Raw genomic sequence first — 27593 nt, forward strand, 5'->3', positions numbered from 1 at the left:
ACCCGTGTCTCACAGGTTGACCACAGATTTTGCTGGTCATTGTGCACTCGCCAGTGTAAGCCTGCATCAGTGGGAGGCAGACATAGCAGGAAGCATAGATTTGAAATTAAAACATCTGGGGGCTGGCGCTGTGGCTCACTTGGTTACTGCGCCGCTGGCATCCCACATGGGCGCAGGGTTCTAGTCCCGGTTGCTCCTCTTCCAGTGCAGCTCTCTGCTGTGGCCAGGAAGGCAGTGGAGGATGGCCCAAGTGCTTAGGCCCTGCACCCACGTGGGAGACCAGGAGGAAGCGCCTGGCTCCTGGCTCCTGCTTCGGATCGGGGTAGCTCTGTCCGTTGCGGCCATTTAGGGGGTGAACCAACAGAAGGAAGACCTTTCTGTCTGCCTCTCTCTCACTGTCTAACTCTGTCAAATTAAAAAAAAAAATCTAACATGGGGGCTGATGCTATGGTGCAGTGAGTTAAGCTGGTGTTTGGGACACCCACATTCCACATTGGAGGGCCTGATTCTAGTTGCAGCAGATAGAAGCCCCCCCCCTTCCCGTCTCCTCCTCTCTTTTTGTCACCTTGTCTTTCAAATAAAATAAGTAAATTCTTTTAAAAATGTTTAGCATGTTTCTGTCGAGAAATATATTTAATGTCAGACATTTTGGTATTAATAATTGAGAACTGTTTGGTATTAACCCAATTTCCATGAGTTCTGTTTATTTTACAGTTTTAATGATTTCCTCTTTAAACAGTATGTGTGTTCTGTTCTTGTCTACTGGTTCTTGTCTACTCATGTGTTGTGTCTTTTTTCCCCAGCATTGATTGAAATAAAATAACCATTAGGGCTTGAAAGTGATGAGATGTTTGGTATCAATATGAGAAAGAAGTTTAACGATGTAAGAATAAATGTGTATTTGGGATTGATTTTAAAATGGATGAATAACAGCCATTTTATAGTGCTGTTTGTGGAATGGAAATGCAAAGAAAATGCCTAATAATTTATGTTTCAAAATCTCACCTGTAGTACATTTCATGACAGTTCTGTAGAGTGTGCTGCTAGTCCTTGCAGTTTGAGGTTCCTTTTGATCCACACTTTTCTTTTTGATTATAGAATTTATAATTTTATAAATATATAGTATATGGTATACTATATAGTATATAAATACTATATAAAGGACTCTATAGCTTATATTACTACATATTTATGTGACGATGTTTGTATGATAAATTTCTGGAAGGGGAATTGCTGAGCCAAAAAATAAGTGGGTTCATTTTGATTTTGATATATATTGTCCTATCGACATACACAGAGGTACCAATTTATACCCTGCCACAAGCTGGTGTGTGAAGGTATCTGTGAGGCCTGGCATCCTGAAGAGCTACACAATGCCTTGACACCTGTGTTTCGTCTGTTCTACAGGTATGACTTAAGTCTGGATGAGATGAGAGCACTGACAGTTCAGAGGGCGAAGTTTACCATGGGCTTACCTCTGCTAAAACGTGCAATTCAGGATCAGGTAAGCAAGCATCCTTATCTTGGGGTGTGTGTGTGTGTGTGTGTGTGTGTGAGAGAGAGAGAGAGAGAGAGAGAGAAATCTTCCATTTGCTGGTTTACTCCTCAAATGCCGACACCACCAGTGCCAGGCCCTGGGGAGCTGCATGTGGGTTCTCATGTGGATGGCAGAGACCCAAGCACTTGAGCTATCATCTGCTGCCTCACAGGATGCGTTAGCAGGAGGCTGGGTGTGGAGTGGAACAGCAGGGGCTTGAACTGGCGCTAAGATATGGAATGTGGGCTAGCGGCTTGGCTCACTGCACCGCCATATTCACCACACCTTTGATGCATTTTAGACTTGTCCAAAGGTTATGAGTCTTGCTTGTCCAAAAATTGCCATTCTGAACTCAGTGACATTATTTTAGTCAACTTGGCGTTGTGAGAAAGAAAGAAATAGCACGTCACTGGCAAGTTCTTTTGTGATTGTGGGGAGCAACTCGGACTAGACTAAGTTACTGGAATTAAGACTTATTCTATGCATCTGCTCTCCCACAATATGGCGCTGGGAGAGGAGTAAACAACTTCTACGCAGCTGCCTCCAGTTCGACCAGTAACCTGCAGGAGCTGATCCTGCTCCTGATTGGAGGAGAGCAGCGTACTCGGCGTGTGGGTAGCAGAGTTGGGATTGGTGGAAGAGGACTATAAAGGAGGAGAGAGACAACATGCACCAGGAACATCTATCTGAAGGAACACCTGAGGAACACCTGTGCAGCCCCCGAGAGAGCCGGCCGGCGGTGTGCCGCTCCCCCGCGGAAGTGGGGAATGTGGCAGGGGGAACCGCCCTTCCACGGAGGTGGAGGGACGGCAGCCAACCCGGGAAGAATTAGCAGCAAACCCGGGAAGGGCCGAGCAGACGAAAGAACAGCGCAGGGTCCTGTGTCGTTCCTCCACGAAGACGGGGAGCGACAGTGATGCTAGTATTGGGAGCTGTATTTCTTTGTCGGGTTTAAATCATCTCTGTTTCATTCAGCTTCATGACTTCCTTATCCCTGGCACAACACTTCCTGGTGAGACCCTGGGGGTCCAGGACTAGAGTGAGGTGCAGCTAGCTTTGTGGATGGCTGAGGAACTGAACCTATCCCTGGTCTTTCCTGCCCAGAGTGGTCTGTGCAGGGAGAGGCTGAGGACCAAGGGTAGGGTCCTCCCCATTCAGGAGAAATGCAGAGGCACTTTCTTTGTAGTGTATTCAGAGCTGGTGAGGGGCCTGCTGTCCATCCTTCAAATGGACCTCAGGGTTGGCTGTCCTGGGGAGACAAGGACCACACCCAGCACTTTCTCCGGATGGTGGCCCTTCAGTGCCACCCTTAGACGGACAGCTGAGGAAGGATGCTCATTTGGAAAAGGAAAGCCCCCCCCCCCCCCCCCCCGATAGAGGGAAGCATGCTCACAAAGCCTAAGCAGTTAGGCTAGGATTTTCAAGCTAATAAATTGGCTGCTGATGGAACATCATTTAGATGTTGACTGTCACCATAAAGAGAAAAGAAATCCCACCAACCTTTGTTGCTTCCAGTTACTTTCTCTGTTGGAACCAGAGCTGTCTTGCAGCCAGAGTAGGGCTGGCAGGAAGGGGAGCTCTTGGTCTGTGGCTGGCCTTCTGCCCCATTAATCAGCCCGGCACGTCCACGGCTCAGCCTAGGATCAGTACTGCAGACCTGGATGTGAGAGCTGATCCCTTAATGTGACTGGCTAATTGCTACCTGACCTGCAGGATCTGGAGGATTAGCCTTTGTGTGGAGTCCTGGATCCAATTATCTTCCTGCTTTCACAGCTCCTTGAGTGGTCTCAGGCAGCCTGAACAGCTTTTTGTCCTGGCTGATTAGATATAATTTCTCCAAGAGGCGCAGGGCTGCCCTCGACGATCCTTCCAGTTCATTTTGGTTAGTTACCTCGGCCTGCTTGGCACATCTCTGTGTGTGAATTTGCAAAAGCCAGTGAACCCAGAGGGCAGTCAGCCAGTCACCAGCCCAGCAGGCTTGTCTTGCAGGATGGGTGTCAGGAGACTCGGCAGCACATCTGTGTTTGGAGGTTCTCAGATTCCACACTGTAGACAGCTGGGGGAACCGTCCACGTCCAGTAATTCTAGAAGAAGCGTTACATGATTCATCCTGCCTCTTAATGAGAATATTGAGTCCTGGCTGTGCTGCCTGCCCGGAGAGTGTGCCAGGCCCTTCCCTTTTCCTCTGGCCCCTGTTAATGTTGCTCTTTGCTGTGGTGGAGGATCTGATGAGCTCGGAGGCAGGACACGGCCTGTGACACGTAATGATGATGTCCCCAAGCACAAATGAGGAGAAAGCCTCATTCGTTTCAGGTCTCCAGGGACAGTCACAGGCCAAAAAAAGGTCATTATGGTTTTCCCTTCTGTCATCTGGGATACATTTGACGTGTTCCAAAAAAATTTTAAATGGAAAAGCAGTATCTGACTACCAGTGCATGTGCACACACACACACACACACATACACCTGTTGTGAACACTGTCAGTGTGCCCTGTGCCCCCTCCTCCTGCACCTGTTTCTAGTGACATCATCTTTACAAATCTCAGCCAAGAGCTCTCTTGTTCCCTGAAAAGTCTATGATTGAATCCTGCGTTGGGGAAGTCACTGGCTCCTGTGGTTTCCAGATGCAGGACAAAGGTGCAGGCTGGTCATCTGCCCTGCGGCAGCCCTGGGGCAGGAGCCATAACTCCTCCTGGGATGTCTTGTCCAGTGTGGGGGGCAACTCCCCTGGAGAAGCTCATCCCTGAAGCTGAAAGGGGCTGCTGACCCATACAACTCATCACCATAACAAGCAGTAGCAGCTTATACTTAGCAAGTCTGAGTTCATACTTTGTACCCATCACAGCAAGGTCTTCCATCCACTGGTTCTCTCCCCAAATGGCTGCAACGGCCAGAGCTGGGCTGATCTGAAGCCAGGAGCCAAGGGCTTATTCTGAGTCTCACACGTGGGTACAGAGACTCAAGGACTTCTTCTACCGCTTTCCCAGGCCATAGCAGAGAGCTGCATTGGAAGTGGAGCAGCTGGGACTCGAACCAGAGCCCATATGGGATGCCGGCACTGCAGGTGGCGACTTTACTCACTATGCCACAGTGCCGGCCCCCATAGCAACTTTAATATGGATGATCTCAAGGAATATTCACACCACCTCTCATTGTGTTCCCATTGTATAGATAAGTCAACTGAATGGGTGCAATGGCCTGAGGTTGGTTACACAACAGGTGAGTTGTATGTAACTAAAGGAGCGCAGGTCCAGGTGGATTGCCTCCTGAGCCCACTGCAGCCCAGTGGTCCTCACCGCTGGCTGCACTTTAGAATTCTCACTTTTGACTACTAATCTGGTGAACCTACGTTAACAACAGCACTTTGGAATCCTCATTTTTTTTTTTAAAGACTTACTTATTTATTTGAGAGGCAGTTACAGAGAGAGGTTTTCCATCCACTAGTTCACTCCCCAAATGGCTGCAATGGCTGGAGCTGGGCTGATCTGAAGCCAGGAGCCAGGAGCTCCTTCCAGGTCTCCCACATGGGTACAGGGGCCCAAGTACTTGAGCCATCTTTTGTTGCTTTCCCAGGTGCATTAGCAGGGAGCTGGAATGGAAGTGGAGCAGCTGGGGTATGAACTGGGGCCCATATGGGATGCTGGTGCTGCCGGTGGAGGCTTAGCCTACTATGCCACAGCGCCAGCCCCAGAAATCTCAACTTTTAAGGGAAAAGGGATTCGGGCACTAGAATGTTTGAGAACTGTTGAGCTGAGTCATCTGTGGTTTTCCGGAAGCCCAATCTCAGCAGTTAAGGGGAAAAGTGGAAAGGACTGGAGGCTCTCTATTTGTATTTATTATAATTACCTATTAGTAGTAAAAATTTTAAAAATGCATTTTAGAGTCAGAGAGAGAGAGAGATTGGTTGAGATCCCATTCACTGGTTTATCTCCCAAGTGCCTAGGAGCCAGAAACTCAATCCAGGTTTCTTACATCAATGGCAGGAATCCAATCTCTTCAGCCATCAACTGCCGCCTCCCAGGGTGCACACTGGCAGGAAGCTGGAATTGGAAGAGAAGCTGGGACTTGAACACAGGCACTCTGATATGGGATGTGGGTTTTTTAATCACTGCTCCAAACACCCTAGTCCCCAGCTCCCCATTATTTTGATCAGGATTTTAGGAAGTCGCTGCATGAGGGTGTTTTTGTATTTAGAGACCTATCAGGTGGATGATCAGATGTCAGATGGAATAAAGTTCCAGGTCGGGCACCACTGAAAACAACTGAGAGCGGGGAAAATGCTTGCTTTCCTAAGCAGCTGCTGAGAATAGCAGCCTTTCATAGGAAGCATTCGCATTTAATCATGGGTATGTTGCTGCAAGGGAGCTGAGCAGGGCGCATGCCCAGGGCTGGTGCTGTCTGCTTGCTACGGGCCCTCCCGCCAGCCCACCCTGCCCTGCCCTGCTCTGTGCCCACAAGCACCAGTGCTGGCCCTGATCAACCCTGTAGTCGGGACCGTTCTGCCCCCAACCCTTGCCAGGACTGGCTCCTGATCCGCTTCCTTGGAGCTCTTGGCTCTGTTGTCCTGGCCTTGGCTCTACCCTTGGCCCTCTGGCTTCTGTTTGTCCTGGAACTCAAGCGTTTCCTCGTGGGTTGTGACAGGCTGCCCTGGCTCCCTCGGTCCCATGTGCTGTCTTTGGCAGGAGTCTCCGTCCCAGCTCCGTGGACTTGGACACTGGCCACTTGGCCAACACTCTGGCCAGGCCAGCCCTGACTCCGTGGGATAACCGAGAAGGATTTGAGCAGAGATGACAGGATGGAGCGGCCTGTTTACAGCAGTCCCTCTGTGTAGATTGGCATGCAGACCGAGCTTTCATTTGCAGTGGCCACAGGGGTTCCTGAGAGGGCGTGCGGGGAGTCAGTGGGGACCCATCCAGCGCCTGCAGTGCAGTCGGGGTCGTGGTGCTCTTTATGTGTCGATGCTGCAAGCGTTCTGCTTACTGAAGACGTTTCCTTTTAAGGCTTACTTAGTACTCTTGTAGTGAAATATTATGTAAAAACTAATTATTACTGGTGACCATTTCCCAAGTCCCTTCTGTGTGCCTGGTGAGGGGATTCATTCATTTTACAATTATCTATTGACCACCAACTGTGAGTCTGGCACTGTCCAAGGAACGGTGGACAAAGCAGGTAAAAACAATACTTGTTTTTATGGAGCTTACATTTTAATCTGGGAAGAGGCAGATGATAAGCCCATAAACAACTGGATTTATGGTTGTCAGATGGTGATAGGCGCTGAATAAAAAAATCAAGTATGGGAAATCGGAAAGAAAAAGTGAAACTGTCTCTGCTGGCAGATTACAGGATGGCTTATGTAGAAAACCCTCAAGATGGGGCTGGTGTTGTGGCACAGTGGGTAAAGCTGCCACTTGTGAGGCTGGCTTCCCACATGGGCACCAGCTTACGTCCCGGCTGCTCTACTTCCGATCCAGCTCCCGGCTAATGTGCCTGGGAAAGCGGCAGAAGATGGGCCAAGTCCTTGGGCCCCTGCACCCACATGGGAGGCCTGGAAGAAGCTCCTGGCTCCTGGGTTTGGGATTGGCCCAGCTCTGGACATTATGATGACCATTTGGGGATTAAACTGGTGGATGGAAGACCTCTCTCTCTCTCTGTCTCTGTATCTCTCTCTGTAACTCTGCCTTTCAAATAAATAAATAAATAAATCTCTTAAGAGTGAATTTTATGCTGTGTATGTATTAATAAATTTAAAAGCACCAATGTAAAGGTTCTAGGGAGAGTTGGAGGGATACCTGGGGGGTCTCCTGAGAAGGTGACATTGGAGTAGGTGCCCAAGGCTATGGGTGAGTGAGCCAGGTGGAGGGCAGGGGAACAGCATTTGGTCAGAGGGAACTGCAGCAGCAGTTAGGGTCGGCTGGGCTGCGGAGTGTACTGAGGGGGGTGTGCCGGGCTTGAAGGAGCAGCCGGGGTGATGCGGCAGAGGCAGAGTGAGTGGGGAGGAGACAGCAGTGATGGGCTATGGAGGTGTGGGCTACAGGACCATGAGAGACTTCAGAGTGAGTAAAACGGAAGGTTTGGGGAGACTGCGGGGGTGAGGCACGAGCTGACATTTGACCAGGGTCCCCTTGGCCGCTGTGCTTGAGTCTATGAGGACTGGAAGCAGAGGGGTGAGCGGAGGGGGCTTCGCAGTCACTAGGAGATAGGCGGTGCTGGCTGGGCCCAAGTGGCTGCAGTCAAGGTGTTGAGAAGTGACTGAATTAGGTTCTGCAGAAGGGAAAACAGCGGGATTAGCTGGTGGATGAGAGGACAGAGAGAGAGGAAGAGATGAAGAGACTCTTCCGTGCTGTTGGGGCTGAGCAAGTAGAAAGATGGGGTGGCCATCCACTAGGGTGGGGAGATTTGCAGGAGTTAGTCTTTAATGGGACCAGTAGTTTGTGATGTTTAGGGGAACGGTGTGGGGAAGTTGTCAGCATAGAGATGCATTTATTTATTTATTTATTTATTTTATTAAATTTGGAGAGGTAGAAATATATCTATGTACATAGAAATACAGATAGAAATACATATATATATATTTTTAGAGAGAGAGAAAGAGAGAGAGTGAGAGAGAGGCATGCCCCAGTTAACTCTCTACATGCCTTCAACAGCTCTGGATCGTGGGGCCTGAAACCAGGAGCCAAGAACTCATTCTGGGTCTCCCACATGGGTAGCAGGAGCCAATCATTTGAGTGATGACCACTTCCTCTCAGGATCTACGTTAACAGGAAGCTGGAGTCAGGAGCTGGAATTGGGAGCTGGAGCTGGGAGTTGAACCTAGGGACTGTGATGTGAATGCAGGCATTGTGACTGCTGGGCCAAACACCCTCCCATAGAGATGACTTTAGAGCTAGGAGGCTGGGGGCATCTTCAAGGCAAGAGTATCAACAGGGAAGCAGAGGGCCCAGGACTGGGCTTGGTGGGATGATGGAAAGAACCAGCGAGGTAGGACACAGGTAGGAGAGGTCGGCCAAGCATCTTGCACACATTTTCCATTGCATCCTCAGGGTAAATCCACAAGGTAAATGTGACTCCTGTTATATCGTCAGAGGATCTGTGTATCAGGAGAAAAGGTCAGTTGTTTAAAATTCAATGGTGAGGGGCTGGCGCTGTAGCATAGTGGGTAAAGCTGCTGCCTGCAGTGCCGGCATCCTATATGGGTGCCGGTTTGAGTCCCGGCTGCTCCACTTCCGATCCAGCTCTCTGCTATGGCCTGGGAAAGCAGTAGAAGATGGCCCAAGTGTTTGGGCCCCTGCACCCGCATGGGAGACCTGGAAGAAGCTCCTGGCTTTGAATCGGCGAAGCTCCGGTTGTTGCGGCTGACTGGGGAGTGAACCAGCGGATGGAAGACCTCTCTCTCTCTCTGCCTCTCCTTCTCTATGTAACTCTTTCAAATAAATAAATACATCTTTAAGAAAAATAAAATTCAATGGTGAAAAGAGCAGAGGCAGGACTCAAACTAGTTATACTCAATTCTCGAGCCTGTGTGCAGTCTTTGTGTTGTGATGGGGGAGGTCAGAGGCCTAGGGGAACTGAATCTCATAACTCAAGATGAATAAGACTGTCCCTGTCTTCCAAGTGTCCCCCCTCCCAGAGATCAGTAACAAGGAAGTGTGTGTGGGGAGCGACTCGGACTATACTGTTACTGGAATTAAGACTTATTCTATACATCTGCTCTCCCACAATATGGCGCTGGGAGAGGAGCAAACAACTTCTACCCAGCTGCCTCTCACCAACTTGACAAGCTGCAGGACCTGCTCCTGATTGGAGGAGAGCACTCGGCATGTGGGTAGCAGAGTTGGGATTGGTGGAAGAGGACTATAAAGGAGGAGAGAGACAACATGCACCAGGAACATCTAAGGGGAACATCTATCTGAAGGAACACCTGTGCAGCCCCCGAGAGAGCCGGCCGGCGGTGTGCCGCTCCCCCGCGGAAGTGGGGAAAGTGGCCAGGGGGAACCGCCCTTCCACGGAGGTGGAAGGGTCGGTAGCCAACCCGGGAAGAACCAGCAGCAAACCCGGGGAGGGCCGAGCAGACGAAAGAACAGCGCAGGGTCCTGTGTCGTTCCTCCACGAAGAGGGGGAGCGACAGTGTGCAGCAAAGGCAGCCCCCTTGGGCAAGCTGGGGTTAATGCTGCAGAGAATTCAACAGTGACCTTGTGTGTGTACACAGAGAGTGACTGCCCCAAAGGTAGCATGAGCGAGAGGCCCTACTGATTTCCAGGGATGTTGGAGTGGAATGGAGCATTGTGGCTCCCTGCCACAGAGCAGAGTTAGGCTGAAGCCTGGGAGGTGAGCTCAACCATCAGAAGGTTCCACCAGGCCCATGGAGCAGCAGGGAGTGTCATGCAGGTGAATAGGGTAGGGGTAGGATCCATGCTGCCCAGTAGCTGCCGAATCCAGCTGGGACTGGGACTTCTGGGCCACACTGGGCTCACAGTCCTCTGGTTCCTGGCCAGCGTGGTTCCCGTCTGTTTTCCAAGTCTGTTTGTCTACCTCCTATAGGTGCATCTGAGACTTGGAGGAGTCAGTTACAGATGGAGATTGAAGATTCACAAATTCTCACTAGAAAGATGGTGAAAAATTCCTTATTATCGAAGTAACATCTGTTCATTACAGGCTAATTAAAAATACAGTTAGACACACACACACAATACTACAATCTTATCACCCAAAGATAACTGATAACATATATGCCAATCTGGTCTTTTAAAATGTAGGATACATACATTTGTGTGTGTTTTCAAAAACCCAGATGGCCTGGTTATGGTGCAATTTTGTCACTGTATGCAGTGGTGATGGGTTCTGATTTTGCAGTTACATAAACCGGGGTTTGTATTTTTTTTTAACTTTTATTTAATAAATATAAATTTCCAAAGTATAGCTTTGGATTACAGTGGCTTTCCTCCTACCCCCCGGGTTTGTATTTGGCTCCTTCACTCTGTGGTGTTGGCAGACTTTCTTGCTTCTTGGAGCCTCAGTTTCCTCCTCTGTACATTGGGGATGAGACTAGTACTCACCTTAAAGGATTGCTGGGAGGCTCAACTGGCCCAAGACGTGTGAGTGGCTCAGTGCGTGCTGGGCGCATGGCAGGTGTCAAGTGAACGCCCAGTGGTCCTGTTGTCTTTCAGCAGCTGGCTGCTCTTTTCTCACAGTGTGAAATAACCGGAATTTATTCATGGAAAAAGCCTGTAAGCGCCCATTCCACTAAAATGAGTGTGAAATGCTGTGCTTCCCACAAACAGAAAAGGCAGCTCAAAAAGGCACTGAGCTGGCAATGTTGATCAGACACATTCACTGTCACATGCTGTCCCTGATGACCAACTTGGTGACCGTTCTAATGGGAGAGATTTCCAAGGCAGCATGGAGTATCGGAGGAAATATGTGCTGCACAGAGGTGAATTAAACTTGAGGCAAGAATTTGGAAAATCCTACACTGTCAGAAAACTGCAGTAAGGATGTCATGAGAAGAGAGAAATACCCCTAGACAGAGCCACGGGAATGCCATCTTCCATCATTCCTGACCTTGGCTTTCCTGGACTCATCAGAGGTCCCTGGGGGGGGGGGGGCGGGGACAGAAGCACACGGCTGCAGCCTTTTGTACACACTGCTCTCAGTGCTCTCTGAAGACACCCTACTGTGTGGCCCCAGGAACCAGCAAGCAGCAAGAAGGGCCGGATGTGAAAGCTATGTTGAGAGGTCTAGATTCTTTTCCCCCCACTAGTAACTGGTATCATTGGAGGTTTCACCATGGGGGAGAAGGGTCGGCCAGAGGCATGACATGCTTATTTATTTATTTATTTTTGGACAGGCAGAGTTAAGACAGTGAGAGAGAGAGACAGAGAGAAAGGTCTTCCTTCCTTTGGTTCACCCCTCAAATGGCCGCCACGGCCGGCGCACTGCGCTGATCCAAAGCCAGGAGCCAGGAGCTTCTCCTGGCCTTCCATGTGGGTGCAGGGCCCAAGGACTTGGGCTATCCTCCACTGCACTCCTGGGCCACAGCAGAGAGCTGGACTGGAAGAGGGGCAACCGGGACAGAATCCAGCACTCCAACCGGGACTAGAACCCGGGGTGCCGGCGCCGCTAGGCGGAGGATTAGCCTAGTGAGCCGTGGCGCCGGCCAACATGCTTATTTTTTAAATGTTATAATGACAATCAAAATCCAAAAGTTGATTCAAACATACATGGAAATACGGATCTCGAACAGTTAGAGCAATTCTGGAAAAGGATATACGTGGAGGACTCTCACCACGTGATTTCAAGACTTATGGAGCTACTCAAGATCATGCGGTATTGTCATAAGACAAACAGACCAATGGATCAAAATGACGAGTCTCAGAAGAAACTCACATACACACAGTCAATTGATGCTTTGATAAAGCTGCCAAAGGAATTCAGTGGTGAAAATGTCTTTTTAGTAAAACATTTTGAGCACCAACATGACATCACAAGTGGAAAATTCCTCTCTCGACCTCATGTGTGAAACCTCATGTTTAGACTTGGGCCCATCCCTAAGACATCTCATTATATATATGTAAATATTCCAAAATCAAAAAAACCTAAAGGTTGAAACACTTCTGGTTGCAAGCATTTTGGATAAGTGATACTCAACCTGTATATATGTATTTTTTAGACTCCCTTTACTTATAAAACAAAAAATTAAATTTTCAACAGAATTTATAACAGAATATTATATCGCATAGGTCTGCTACATCAAGTGCTCTACAAAGAGAAGGAAATGTTTTAGGAAAAACTATCTTCTGACTGAGATTGAATTCATTAAGTAGAAATGAAAATAGTATATATGATAATTTAGGGGCCGGCGCCGCGGCTCACTAGGCTAATCCTCCGCCTAGCGGCGCCGGCAAACCGGGTTCTAGTCCCGGTTGGGGCGCCGGATTCTGTCCCGGTTGCCCCTCTTCCAGGCCAACTCTCTGCTGTGGCCAGGGAGTGCAGTGGAGGATGGCCCAGGTGCTTGGGCCCTGCACCCCATGGGAGACCAGGAGAAGCACCTGGCTCCTGGCTCCTGCCATCGGATCAGCGCGGTGCGCCGGCCGCAGCGCGCCGGCCGCGGCGGCCATTGGAGGGTGAACCAACGGCAAAGGAAGACCTTTCTCTCTGTCTCTCTCTTTCTCACTGTCCACTCTGCCTGTCAAAAAAAAAATAGTATATATGATAATTTAGTATAATATATAAATTTGAGGGGCTGGCATTGCAAGTAAAACCACTGTCAAGGGCCGGCTCTGTGGTGCAGTGGGTTAAAGTCCCAGTCTGCAGTGCTAGCATCCCATATGGGCGCTGGTTCAAGTCCTGGCTGCTCCATTTCTGATCCAGCTCTCTGTTATGGCCTGGGAAAGCTGTAGAAGATGGCCCAAGTGCTTGGGCCCCTGCACCTGTGTGGGAGACCTAGAGGAAGCTCGTGGCTCCTTACTTCAGATAGGCCCAGCTCCGGCCTTTGTGGCCATCTGGGGAGTAGACCAGTGGATGGAAGACCTCTCTCTCTCTCTGCCTCTCTGTAACTTTGCCTTCCAAATAAATAAATAAATCTTAAAAAAAAAAAACACTGCCTGTGATGCTGGCATTCCATATGGGTGCTGGTTCATATCCTAGCTGCTCCATTTATGAAACAGCTCCTTGCTAATGGCTTGGGAAAAGCAGCAGAGAATGTCCCAAGTGATTGGCCCCCTGCCACCCTATGGGAGACCTGGAGGAAGATCCTAGTTCCTGACTTCAGCCTGGCCCAGCGCTGGTCACTGTGGCCATCTAGAGAGTAAACCAGCCGATAGAAGATCTCTCCCTCTCTCATTGTAACTCTGCCTTTCAAATAGAATAAAAATATATTAAATAAAAGATGTAAGTTTGATATATTATCCATGCACTTACAGAATCACTGTCATTTAAAATTTTTACACAGTTGCATGCCAATGTGGATATTGAATTTGGTTTGAGCATATCAAGTGCAACTGAGTGCAGCTATTGAAAAAGTGGAAATACTGCAGAAACATATACAGAAATCACTGTTGCTTGATTACTATCAGTTTGGGCAGTTCAGTTAGTTTCCAGTTCACCGACAGGAGAAACTGAACAATAATAGGCGTTCTTTAATTCAGAGCAATTAGCCCAATGGAAATGAAAGAAGGGAGAATGTATGTGTGGAGAAGATGTTAAAATGCATGCAGGCTGGTCCGTGAAGAGTCAGGACTTTCTCCAGCCTGTTGAGGACAGTGAGGGGAGGTAGCACGATGTCTAGATGAGAAATCTAACATCCGATTCCTGGTCTTTGCTCTGCCACTGACTTGGTGACTCTGGTTGGACAAGTCACTTGACCTTCCTGTGCTGGACTTTGTCATCTCTTAGAGGGGGTCAGGCCCTCCCTGTCCAGCTTAGCCCTCCAAGAAAGTCTGCACCTAACTGCCACACGTTGTTTTTATTATTTGCTGGTAACACACTCTCTGGTGTGAGCCCAAGTTGGAGCCATGCAATGGTTTGTGCTCCAGCTTGGAGCTATTTTAGGAAATAATCAATGCAAGATGCGCTGGGTTGGAGCCGTGATAGGAGTCATAAATCTCAACATTCTGCTGTTTGATAAAATTAATAATGCTTGCGAGAAACATTGTGAAAAACCTTACAGCAGGGAAAAATATAGCGTGCTCACAGAGAGAGCTAAAGCCAATGTGGAAACTGAGTCACCCAGGGACGAGACTGGCACGTGAGGACAATTAGCCTGAACTCCAACAATGACCGATTAACCCAGGGAAGGTTGTTGCTGCTGAGACAGTGTGTACCTGTATATATGCACATGCACTGTGCCTACATGTACACATATGTTCACAGACACAGAAACACAGACACACGCTCACATATACACACGTAAACACATATGCATGCACAACACTAACAGATGCACACACACACACGGACACCCATATATACATACACACAGATGCTTACATGTACACACGTACACACATATGCATGTGTGACAATACTCACAGATATACACATATGTGAACCCCCAGATATACAGACAAGCACATGCTCACATATATACACGTACACACATATGCATGTACAACACTCACAAATACACACACACGTGCACACCAGATACACATGAGGGCACACACACCTGAGCAACAAGCGCCGGTTTTGTTGGCTGGGTCTCAGAAGAGACTGGCACATTAACCTTAACTCCAACAATGGCTGATTGCCACTTGCCCATCAGGGGCTGCCTCCTACGGAAATGCCAGCTGCTTCAGGAGTTCAGCATGCAGCAGCCCTGGTGTCTCTGTCCATTCCTCGCTGGAGGAGGAGCCTGCTCCTGCAGCTTTGGGTCTCTTGCTGTTGTGTGTGGGGAGTGAGAAGAGGAGGGTGGAGGGGAATGGAGACCTTGTGATACTGACACCATCAAAGCCCTGAGATGGTCTAGTGTGGGGAGCAACTGGGAGCAACTCAGACTAGACTGTTACTGGAATTAAGACTTATTCTATGCATCTGCTCTCCCACAATATGGCGCTGGGAGAGGAGGAAACAGCTTCTACCCAGCTGCCTCCAGTTCAACCAATAAGCAGCAGGACCTGCTCCTGATTGGAGGAGAGCAGCGTACTCGGCGTGTGGGTAGCAGAGTTGGGATTGGTGGAAGAGGACTATAAAGGAGGAGAGAGACAACATGCACCAGGAACATCTAAGGGGAACATCTGAGGGAACACCTGTGCAGCCCCCGAGAGAGCCGGCCGGCGGTGTGCCACTCCCCCGCAGAAGTGGGGAAAGTGGCCAGGGGGAACCGCCACGGGACGGTAGCCAACCCGGGAAGAACCAGCAGCAAACCCGGGGAGGGCCGAGCAGACGAAAGAACAGCGCAGGGTCCTGTGTCGTTCCTCCACGAAGAGGGGGAGCGACAGTCTAGGCCTAGAAAGGAAGGTGAAGGATAGTGCTTTTTGTGTGTGTAAGGTATTCCCAAACCTTCCCCACCCACGGTCCTCACATCAAGACTGTTGCCCAGCCTTCAAGTCTGGGGTTGCTGTCGGTTAGGGCATCAGGGCAGAGACGCTGCGGGTCTGGGTCATGCATGGCAGGAGGCAGGAGGGTCATGCATGGGAGGAGGCAGCACCTTCTGGGTTCTGGGCTTGCACAGGACACAGGGGAGCCCCTGGGGTGGGGGCAGCAGCCCAGGCAAGGCAGGCCACAGCCTGAGGGGTGTCAGAAACTATATCAGCCCTGAGGTGGTGGCTGTTGACTGCATTGTATTAGCAAAAAGCTCTTCACACACTCAGAGACCTCAGCAGGGTGATGTCATTATTTCCTAATTGAAAGACTGCTTTCATCAGCTTGAGGTTTTTTACTGTAAAAATATCAACATGCATGTGTGATAAAAAACTGAGTTTGAAAGACTGGAAAACCATAAGGAGACACTGACATTGGGTCTGTCGTGTTTTTAGGCAGAGAAAACAAGGAATTTCGTGGGTCGAAGCCTTGTCATTGGGGAAGTGCTGTCCATCGCGGACACGGCCACAGCTGTGAAGGTGAGTGAGGCGGGGCACCTGCCCTCTGTGAAGTCCTCTTGGTATGATTGGCAGGGGTGGGAGCAGCTGCAGGCTCTCAGCACAGTGGCCGGAAGAGAGGCCTGTGAAATGGGAGCCTCACAGCCCCGCCCCTGACCTCTTCTGTAATCCAATGCTGTTTTTATTTTTCCTTCGGTACAGTGTTTGTACATTTGTACCAGTCACTTTTCTTTTAAGAAATATTTATTTATTTGAAGGGTAGAGAGTTAGAGGGAGAAGGAGAGACACACAGAGAGAGGTTTTCCAACCACTGGTTCACTCCCCAATGGCCGCAATGGCCAGGGCTGGGCCAGGAGCCAGGTGCCTCCTCTAGGTCTCCCACGTGGATGCAGGGGCCCAGGCAGTTAGGCAACCTCTGCTGCTTTCCCAGGTGCATTAGCAGGGAATTGAATCAGAAGTGGAGCAGCTGGGACTCAAACCAGTGTCCCAGGCAGCAGGTTAACTGGCATTGCCACAACACTTGTCCCTCAGTCACTTATTTTCATTTGTCTTAAATTTTATAAGAATAGTGTCATAATCATTAATGATTTATTTAAATATTATTGCTGGATTGGTTCACATTGTTGCATGTGTCAAAGTCAAACCAACATGTAGAGATGAATTGCCGATAAAGGAACTTTTACTGGGAGTAAAGAATAGAGTTGTGATCTGGGATACACAGAAAGAGGCGGGGGTGGCCTCTGGCAAATTTGGAGAACAGAGGAAAGGTTAAGATTTTATTAGGGCAGAGAAATCAAGAAAAGCTATTATTATTTTAAAAATTATCTAATTTCTCATCCACTACACACACACACACACACACACACACACGTGTGTGTGTACAGAGTGGGCGGTGTTCCCATCTACTGGTTCACTTCCCAAATGCTTGCAATAGCTGGGGCAGGGTGGTGGTGGGTGGAGGCTCAGAGCTGGAACTCAATCCAGGTCTCCCTCGTGGGTGGCAGGAGCCCACTTGAGCCATTACTGCCGCCTCCCAGGGTCTGCATTAGTAGGAAGCTGAAGTCAGGACTGGGGATTGAACCCAGGAACTCTGACAGGGATGCAGAGGTCCCTAGGTCAAACCCTGCCCTGGAGCAAGGTCTTTTGAAAGGGAGTTCATTTGCACATTTTAGTGGAGGTGGCAGGTGAGTTCTGACCGGTGAGGGGTTAAGCTAGTCTTAAAGTCACAGAGGGCAGCTCCTTCATCAGTTGCTAAGCAGAAATCCTACTAAAAGACAGAGCAGGCCATTTCGTTGGATTGGTCCTGTGAGGTTGTTCCTGGAGCAGTTGTCTGAGACTCGAGTGGTCCCCTTTCTGGTGCCCTCAGCTCCATTTACTGGGCTTTACCATTTTATAAAATAAATTTTCACATGTCATTTTTTCATTCATGAAAAATTTTTAAAAAATATTTATGTATTTATTTGAATGGTAGGGTGACAGAGAGAGGGAGAGATGGAGAGATAGGAGAGAGATCTTCCATTTGTTGGCTCACTTCCCCAATGACCACAATAGCCGGACTGGGCCAGGCTAAAGCCAGGATCCAGGAACTCCATTTAAGTCTCCCACATGGTGGTAGGGGCCCCAGTACTTGGATCGTCTGCTGCTTCCTTCTCCAATGGATAGTGGGGAGCTGGATCAGAAGTGGAGCAGCCGGGATGCGAACCTGTGCCATGATATGGGATGCTGGCATTGTACGTGGTGGCTTAACCTCACTGCGCCAAAATACCAGCCTCAATGAAAAAAATTTAAAGAACTCTTTGTTTTGAAATATTGCTCATAAACAGAAGGGTAGCACATAGAGTCATGTGAACTCTTTACCCGGTCTCCACTGGTGATGCCTTATACACTGGGTGTGTCATATACAATCAGGAAACTGACCTGAGTCCAGTACTGTTGAATAGGGCGCAGACATTGATAAGTTTCACTGGTGTTTACATTCAGTTGTGTGTGTGCGTGTGTATGTGCATGTATGAGTGTATGTTTCATGTGCATACATGTATGTGTTTGTGTATATGTATTGTGTGTACACGTGCGTACGAACATGTATGTGTATATGTGTGCAAGTGTATGGGCATGGATGTGTGTACTATGTGCATGTGTGTACTGTGTGTGCATGTGCATGTATACATGTATGCATGGTGTGCATGTGTGCACACGTGTATATGTATTATGTATATGTGTATGTGTGTACATGTATGCACATGTATATGCCTGCGTTGTGTGCATGTGTTATGTGTACCTATGCATATCTGTGTGCACACACACCTATGTATTGCAGGCATGTGTGCATGTGTCTGCACACATGTATATGTACATGTGTTAGTGTATTGTGTGTACAGGTATATGTGTTTGTGCATGCATGTGTATATGTATTGTATTTATGTGTGTACACGTATATGTGCACACATGTGTGTAGTAGGTACATATGTATTGTATGCATGTATTGTATGCATGTATTGTATGCGTGTGTGCATGCGTGCATGTATTGTGTGTACATGTCTGTGTATGTGCACACTGTGTTTGGATTGTCTATGTGCATGTTGTACACATGCATTTGTGTATGTGCAGGCATGTGTGTATGTGTTGTGTGTAGGTGTACATGTGTGTATGTGTATGTATTTTACATACGTGTGTATGTATTGTATGCGGGTATACATGCATGTAGTTCCGTGCAGGTTGGCCCCATGTACAGACCTATGTAGCCACCACCACAATGTAGATAAGGAAGTGCATGGTCATCACTCTGCATGCTGCCACCTTCCCGCCTGTCCTCTGACAGCCACCAGCAGGTTGGCATTCTTCCCGCACCATTTACCCACCTCTGACTACTCTCGCCATCCATCCTGGAGCATCCCCCCTCCTTCACCTGCTAACACCTGCTGGAATGTCCTTCCCTCAGGACACATGTAACCATGTTAAATTTATGTGTGTTTTTATTCATGTGGCCACTTCATGCCTCTTAGCACCAGTAGCAGGCAAACTCTGCCAACAGTATCGGGTCCACATTCCTGGTACATAGTAGGCATCAGTGCATGAGTGCCGACTGCATACACAGAGCCTCAGATGGTGAAGCACAGAGTTAGCCGGTGGTGCAGCGGTTCCACTGACTAGACGTATAACCCAAAGGATTGGAAACAGTGCTCATCACTGCGTTCTTCACCACGCCTAAAAGGCAGAAACAAAGCAACCAGCTCTGGAATGGTGTGTACACACAACAGAGCACTACTGAGCTGTAGGAAGGAATGAGGTTCTGGTACACGCTACGTGGGTGAATTTTGGAAACATTATGCTAAGTGACATAAGCCAGACACAAAAGGAAACTAGTGAATGAGTCCACTGAAGTAGGTAGGATGGGCATAATCAGAGAAAGAAGACGGGTGAGAGACTCCCAGAGGCCGGGAGGAGGCAGAGTGGCAAGTTATCCTAATGGTGCAGAGTTTCTGTCTGGGGAGGTGAAAAAGTATTGCAAGGACTGATGTCTGCACAACATTGTGAATGCACTTAATGCCACCTAATTGCAAATTTTAAAATGGCAACTTTATATAATACTCCCTGTATAGTTTGCTTCCAGAAAAATAATAATTAAAAGTAATTATGAACTCTGCTTCCCCCACACATCAGTCATTATGGCTGATTCTCCACCCCTTCTGAGCTTGGAAATCCTTGGCAGTGGGAGGTAGATGGGCCCTGTGTGGTGAACTCAGCTGGGAGGCCGTGGCTTTGCTTTCTGTTGGTGGTGGAAGGCGGTGTCCAGTGGGCTGTGGTGGGCTGGGAACTGTTCCTTTGAGCTCTGGATCAGTCAGTGGGGATGGTCCCCAGATCCACCCCCCACCAAGAGCAGCTGGTAACTCCTGCCTTTTGCATGAGCTGTCAATCACTTGAGTTGGGAGTGACAGCATCAACTTAGCAAAATCATTGGTGCCCCACAGGCTTGAGCCCCTTGACTTGCTCACTCTGATTCCGTGTCAGCCCACAGGCCTTGTGTTTCCCTGAGCACTCTGCACAGACATGGTTGGACTCAGGCAGCCTGGGCTGGCAGGGCCACAGTGGTGGGAGTGGGCATGCAACAGAGGTGTCAGGGAAAAGGACTCCTTCACTGAGGGCCTTGAACCCCTACCCCTGCCTGGGAACTGCCCAGAGTCTGCTGCCAAACACATGGATGCCGCCTGGAAGGTCTCGCGGGCTGAAGCAGACGCAGGCTGCTTCCTTTCCTCCTGTCCTGTCTCTGCTCCTCTCTTTCTTTTTCCATATTGAAGTCGCCTTACTATCTGCGTTAGGGTACTTGGGCCTCTGTAACAAAACATCGTAGACTCGGGGGCTTCAACAAGATACATTTCTGTTCTGACGTTTCTGGAGGCTGCCAAGTCCAAGGTCATGGTCAGGTGCCGGGGAGGGCTCCCTTCCTGGCTTGCAGCCCACTGCCCTCCTGCTATGTCCTTACATCATGGGGACAGGTACCAGTCTCCCTTCCTCTCCTTACAGGGGCACCGATAGGTCCCAGTCTCATGACCTCGTCCAACCCTAAATGCTTCCCAAAGACCTGTCCCCAAAACCATCCCTCTGAGGTTGAGGACTTCAGCATTTGAGTTTCAGTGGACACGATTCAGTCCATACACGAGGACCATCCCCGTGAATCTCATTTGCTCTTGGAATGAAAAGACCCCAGATGCCCTTGCAAGCTCTTTAGGAGACCTACTGTCGGGCCATTGTGTAGGAACATCATGGCCCATCACAGCCGTGACGCTGGCAGGCTTCCAGTACGCATGATGGACTTCACTGGTCCATCGTGACAGTGGCACAGTCAGAAGTACGTGGGCTCACATTCAGTCTCTGGGACTCCCCAGGCATGCTCTGGCATGTTCCTTCCTACACGTGCATTGTAGTTTTCTCTTCCATGATGCAGACAATACTAATGCCCATTGACAAGCCATGTGCAGGTTTAAGTTGCTAACACCTAGGGGCCAGTGCTGTGGCATGGTGGGTAAAGCCACCACCTGTGGTGCTGACATTCATTATAGACACTGGTTCAAGTCCCGGCTGCTCCTCTTCTAATCCAGCTCTCTGCTATGGCCTGGGAAAGCAGTGGAAGATGGCACAAGTGCTTGGGCCCCTGCACCCATGTGGGAGACCCGGAAGAAACTCCTGACTCCTGGCTTCGGATCAGCCCAGCTCCAGCCATTGTGGCCAACTGGGGAGTGAACCAGAGGATGGAAGACCTCTCTCTTTGTTTCTCCCTCTCTCTGTCTGTAGCTCGACTTCTCAAATAAATAAATAAAATCTTGAAAAAAATTAGGTAACGCTTAGGAGGAAGTCTGTGCTCAGCCCATCAGGGAGCAGGAGGTTGCTAAATGTAGAGACCCGAGACCTGGTGAGGAGCCCTTCCCAATAGCCTTCCAAGTGGCAACTCTTGGTAGACTGAAGCGCCAGCAGCCTCCTTTCCCAGATGTCTCCCACTGTGGCCTCAGGAGGGCTCTGCCAGCTCCTGCTGAGTGTCAGGTGCATGACCTCCTTGCCTTTTGCTTCTGCACATGAGTGAGGAGGGAGGGAAGGGAGCTCCTGAACACACAGCGCCAGGCTGGCACACGCTGGAAGTCAGGGCATTCAACAGGTGTCCCCTCCTTTTAGGTTCGTCATTACTGCTTTTCCCAGTTTCTCACAGAGCAAATTCACCTCTCAGAGCCCTGTCCCCGAGGTCTGCTGGGGACACAGTGCCCTCTGGAGAGGCCAGTTGGCAGTCTCTCTTATGATGGAATGATGCCTCTGTCCAGTAGGTCCCAGCATCTGATTTATTGAGTCTACTCCTCCTGGCTTTTTCTGTCTCCTGGATTCTCCTCCAACCAAGTTGCCGCATTTGCAGTTAATGGGCCTCTATCCTCCCACCAGTGACCCAGGCCTGAGACCCAGGCTTCTCCTAGAGTCTTTTCTTTCCTGCTTCTCCCAAATCCAGCTTGTTACCTCTGTGTCCAGTCTACACTTCTCTTTCCATTGATCATCTCAGTCAGAACTGCCTCTGCCATCCACCTGCCTTCTCCTTTCTCCCAGAGGGGCTGGGGTCTTGCTCCTCCCAGGAAGCACCTGCTGAAAGCATGTCGGGTCAGGGAGCCCCCTGCTTAGGACCCCCTAGACTCTGTCCCTGCACGAGACCCAGAAAGGTTGGCTTACCTGTCACTCAGGCAATGTGGCTGTTGTGGGGAAGAAGCCCCACGCTGAGCCTAACTGCCTGAACTGGGGTCATGCAGATACCACCTGCCAACTGCTATGGTTGTCAGCAAACCTGCACTTCACTCGCTTGCCCAGGGCTGCTCCTCATGTGTTTTAGTGTAGGGAAGCTTTCAAAGTGTGGGTGGACCACCCAGTGCCCACCTCCCCCCTCTTCTTAAAGAGGAGGAAAGGTTCGATGGAGGAAGGAATTTAAAACCCAGAAAGAATATATTGCAAAGAATGCATTTGCCACCAGCCAAGGAGATTTAGGAGTGGAAAATTCAACTTGTTTTCGCTTGAGAAAAATACTGTTTAGCTTGATTTCTTTTTTTTTAAGTTTTATTTATTTATTTAAAAGTCAGAGTTACACAGAGAGAGAAGAGGAGGCAGAGAGAGAGAGAGGGAGGGAGATTGGTCTTCCATCAGCTGGTTCACTCCCCAATTGGCTGCAATGGCCAGAGCTGCGCCGATCTGAAGCCAGGAGCCAGGAGCTTCTTCTGGGTCTCCCACGTGGGTGCAGGGGCCCAAATGACTTGGGCCATTTTCTGCTGCTTTCCCAGGCCATAGCAGAGAGCTGGATTGGAAGTGGAGCAGCCAGGTCTCAAACTGGCGCCCATATAGGATGCTAGCGCTTCAGGCCAGGGCTTTAACCTGCTGTGCCGCAGCGCCGGCCCCCACTAGTTCTCTCTCCAAATGCCAGGAGTCTCTGCCCTAGAGAAAGTTGCTCAGTCTAAGGCCAGACTCAGGATTGGGCCTCACACCCTTGTGCCTGAGACGTCCCTGGGGACACAAAGCACTGCATGGCCTGCACCACCAAGGACAGCTGGTTGAACAAGGAGGCTATGGAATTCTGAAGAAGACCAGAGTTTTCTGCAGCTATTCGGATAAGCAGCTGGCTGCCAATCACTGTGAGCGCCCTGCGGACCGCCCCTCTGAGGGGCCGGGCACCTGGAGCCAGGCATCTGAGGGCAATCTCTGCCTCTGTGGTGGACACACATGACACCGAAAGTTGGAACTCCTGCACCTGGCACCCTGCCGCGGTGGACGCCTGGGCTGAGGCAGAGGCCTCACCACCTTGCCCTGCGGCCTGCGATGGCCCTCAGCTCGAGGAGCGCCCGCCCCCTCAGCAGGGCCCGCTGCTTCTGGGCAGGTCCGGTCCAGCTGCTGGCCGTTCCCGGCCGCCTGCGTCCCCGGCATCGTCCGAGCCCCTGTTGGGGGCATGCATCGAGGCTCTCACTACCTCCTGACACCCACGGCAAAGGCTTCCCACCTCCTAGAGTCCGCTGAGGGACTGGGGCTCTGGGGCGAGCTTGGCGCCCAGCTCCGGACCTTCCACAGAACGCCACAGGGGTGAGCCCTGCGCCTGCGCCGAGAGGCCCCTGGGAAGGCGCCCCTCTAGCTTGATTTCTAAGATGGTTTAGGGGAAAAACATGTCCTGTTTGCACTAATTCCACTTTCCCATGTTGAAATGAGTAATGCACTTTGTAGGGCCCACGATGACTCCCTGAAGAGGTGCTGAGCAATCAGGGCAGTAAGCATCTTCCCAGGGTACGTTGTCAGGAGCTGAATGAAGAGCACTTCACTCACCTGTCGGATGTGATGAGTGAAATTTGTTCCTCCCCATGCCAGAGCCGTTCGTTGGTCTAGTTCCATTTCATGAAATGAACTCCAGGCTGATCACACACATGGAGTGCAGAGGGCTCATTCAATTGCGGTGACCCCAGAAAAGAAGCCCAATCCCAATTTACCTAAGCAAAAAAGACACTTAATGGTTATTAGAACTGATGAGTCCAGAGCGGGGCAGGCTTCAGGTGCAGGTGCGCGGGGTGCCGTCACTCATCTCTTGGCTCTGTCTCCTTCTGCACCTGTTCCCCATGCATGTGCTTCATTCACCAGCTGTGGCAGTGTGGCTTCCAACAGCACCAGGCTTCCATCCCTCCAGGCTCCATCGTATCCCCAGTGGCTCATCCACATGTCCCAGTGGGCACTCTGAGCCCACCAGATCCTTATAGCCAAGGGGATGATATTGTGCAGATCACCAGTCCTAGGTCATAGACTCATTGTGGGTTAACATTGCCTAGAAATCACTTAGACTGATTCTGGGGGAAGAGGGCTCACCAGACGACAATCGGGGTTGTGTGGCTAGGGAGGGGAAAGATGCTGACCTGAAGATGGCAGCAAATGTCTGTACACTTGAGTTCTCTGTCTTTGCAATCAGTTGCCCTGTTCCTTCCAAATGCTCAAGTCACCTTTCTCCTCTCCCTCTGTGTCAGTAATGCTGTTCCAGAGTTTTTAGAAGACCAGGCAAAATGCTTGGCAGTTGTTGGGTGTCATTGACTCCTGTGGAAACCCGATGAAGTTCTTGCAGACATGAGTAGCTGAGGTTTGAACCTCAGCCCTGCTCACACTCTCAGGTGCAACCCTGGGTGAGTCACCTTGCCCCTAGGAACCTCAGCATCCTCAACTGTCAAGCAAGAGCGATGATGTCTCCTAAGGAGGACTCAGGAGGTGGGTGCATTCATCCATGACCCCATTTATCAGATGCGGAAAGTGAGGCCACCGTGTAACCGGCCCACAACCCTATAGCCAGTGGGTAGCTGAACCCACTGGTAGTTGAGCCCAGGCTGTCATACATGTCTGAAGCCATGTGCTTTCTTGTTTTTCAGCATCACTCTTTCATCAGCCATCCTCTGGCGGGCTGCCTGTCATGCAGAACCACCCCTGCAGACTGCAGACAGCATCTGGGGTCATGGCACAAGCACCTTGTGATGTGTCTTCAGCGTGTTAGTTAGATCCCAAGAAGTCATGTTGAGAACAGTCATCTGCTAGGGTGACCTGGGCAGGCTGAGGGTGGAGGACTGATTCTCTGTGGAGCTGGGCAGGGGTCTTCTCCTAGACTGGGGTCCAAGAGTTGTGTCTGCAGAGAGGCATCGGTGCCTGACATGCCGGGAAGGGTGAGGGCTGGAGAGTCGCCACCTGGGGCATTTGGGTAAAGCTCAGGGAGCCGAGCAGGTGTTCCTTGAAAGGAGTTTGGTCAGGCCGGCACCGCAGCTCACTAGGCTAATCCCCTGCCTAGAGGCGCCGGCACACAGGGTTCTAGTCCCGGTTGGGGCGCCAGATTCTGTCCCGGTTGCCCCTCTTCCAGGCCAGCTCTCTGCTGTGGCCAGGGAGTGCAGTGGAGGATGGCCGAGGTGCTTGGGCCCTGCATCCCATGGGAGACCAGGAAAAGCACCTGGCTCCTGGCTCCTGCCATCGGATCAGCGCGGTGCGCCGGCCGCAGCGCGCCGGCCGCAGCGGCCATTGGAGGGTGAACCAACAGCAAAGGAAGACCTTTCTCTCTGTCTTTCTCTCTCACTGTCCACTCTGCCTGTCAAAAAAAAAAAAAAAAAAAAAAGGGAGTTTGGCCAGTGGGTTAATTTTCATGAAACCGTTGACCGTTGCTAATACTGGTGTGCATTGTCCTTATTTTTAGTGTGGAATAACTTACTGGCTATTCGGTGGTGCTATCAGGAATCTTGGGAGCCCCGGACACGTGACTAAGTGGTTTCAGCCACTCCAGGTATGGCGTGTACCTTAATAGATGCCTTCTACAAATAACCTTAGAAATCCGTAGTACTTAGATGGGTTAGTGTTTGAAAAAGAAAGAAAGCTTAGCAAAATTAGTGAGAATTTCTAGGCTGTCCCTTTTGTGTCTGTCTTATTGTTAACCTCACCATAGGTGTTGTCAGACTGAATTTGCATAATTATTTCCACCTGACCTCTTGCACGCTCACCCACATTCTCAGTGGTCTGAGAGGTCTCTTGTTGGAATGACTGTTTTAGCTTATTCTGCACTGCTATTGCAAAACACCTGAGGCTAGGTCGTTTGCAAAGACAAGAAGTTTGTTTAGCTCACTGTTTTGGAGGCTGAAGGTGCAAGGTCAGGCGGCCCCATGTTTTCCACCCCTGGTGAGGGTATTATGGCAGGTAACATCACAATGGGGGTGGTGGTGGTGGTGGTGGTGGTGGTGGTGTGTGTGTGTGTGTGTGTGAGAAGGGTCACCCACTGGGCAGGAAGACAAGGACTGGAGAGCACCCAGGGACTCCTCTATAACAAGCCTCTTGGGTGCTAACCGGCCAGTGAGAACTACCTTAACCCCTTCCAAGGGCAGTGCCTCCAGTGACCCCTCAGGTCACCCCCTGGGGGACAGACCACTTCCAAACCTCAGCAGCCTCCTCTGACTGGCGAATCCTCTTCTGCCATCTGGTACCTCAGGAGCAGAAATATACTGGGATGTTCGCGATGACGGAGAGGGGTCATGGCAGCAACGTGAGAGGGATCCAGACTGAAGCCACCTTTGACCTCTCTGCACAGGTGAGGAGTCACCATTCCAGTCCCTGCAGCAGACCCCCCCCCCCACCCCTGCGGGTCCACCTTTGACCTCTCTGCACAGGTGAGCAGTCACCATTCCAGTCCCTGCAGCAGACCCCCCCGCAGGGTCCACCTTTGCCCCTGCGGTGTGATTCAGAACACACGTCTAAGTGTGCAGGTGACGTGTGCCCAGCCTTCAGGTTCTGTCGCCAGCCAACACTTCTACCCAGCCTGCAATGTGCTGAGTGCACTCCACACAGCTCACAGGCTCTTGTCAATTTACTCCCTCGTGACAGCTCAGTGAGGACAGTGCTGAAGCTGTTTGCTGTCCCTTCCAAGAGTCACTGGGACAGGTCTGGAAGAGGTGCTTTCGTTGGCACGCTCCTTTGCATCGTTGCAGGAGGGCCCTCTCTGTGCCGGGACTTTCTTATCAGCAGCTGAGTCCTGCGTGCTTGGTGCAGCCGTCTCTTGGTCCCCACGGGAGGCCGGTTCCAGGACGCCCTGCAGATACCTGAATCCGTGGATGTGCAAGTCCCTTGTATAATATGGTGTAATATTTGCATAGAATCTACGCAATCCTCCCATGCACTGGAAATTCCTCTCTCTGTTACTTACAATAGCCGGCACAATGGAAACACTATGTGTCTGTTAGTTACAGTGTTCTTTAGGGACGAATGACCAGAATAAAAAGCTTGTAATGCTCAGTGCGGTCGCTACTTTTCCTAATTCTTTTGATCCACGGTTGTTCCATCGCGCCGGTGCAGAGTGCAGACTGTATGTGCAGCTGCTCTGAACTGGGTCCTGCACTGACATCTTACATAACAGCCAGAACCACAGCTTCTCGGATCAGCCTTACCTTGTCTACCTCTCCCACACGTGGTGAACTCTGATCTCCTTTCTTCCCATCCCATTCTCTTCCTTCCCTTCCCTTT

At 50.2% G+C, this 27593-nt stretch overlaps 1 protein-coding gene across 2 annotated transcripts in view; it reads left to right on the forward strand.

Annotated features, from left to right (window-relative positions):
* The window catches only part of ACOXL (acyl-CoA oxidase like), a 371066-nt gene that overhangs the window by 24485 nt on the left and 318988 nt on the right, over nt 1-27593 (forward strand). For both annotated transcript variants that reach the window (XM_051836339.2, XM_051836342.2), the window contains exons 2-5: nt 1408-1504; nt 16008-16091; nt 25783-25869; nt 26566-26664. In XM_051836339.2, coding sequence (XP_051692299.1) covers nt 1408-1504; nt 16008-16091; nt 25783-25869; nt 26566-26664 — 367 coding nt within the window. The remainder of the gene's footprint in view (nt 1-1407; nt 1505-16007; nt 16092-25782; nt 25870-26565; nt 26665-27593) is intronic.

The sequence above is a fragment of the Oryctolagus cuniculus genome, chromosome 2, assembly GCF_964237555.1.
Source record: "Oryctolagus cuniculus chromosome 2, mOryCun1.1, whole genome shotgun sequence".
Taxonomy (NCBI): domain Eukaryota; kingdom Metazoa; phylum Chordata; class Mammalia; order Lagomorpha; family Leporidae; genus Oryctolagus; species Oryctolagus cuniculus.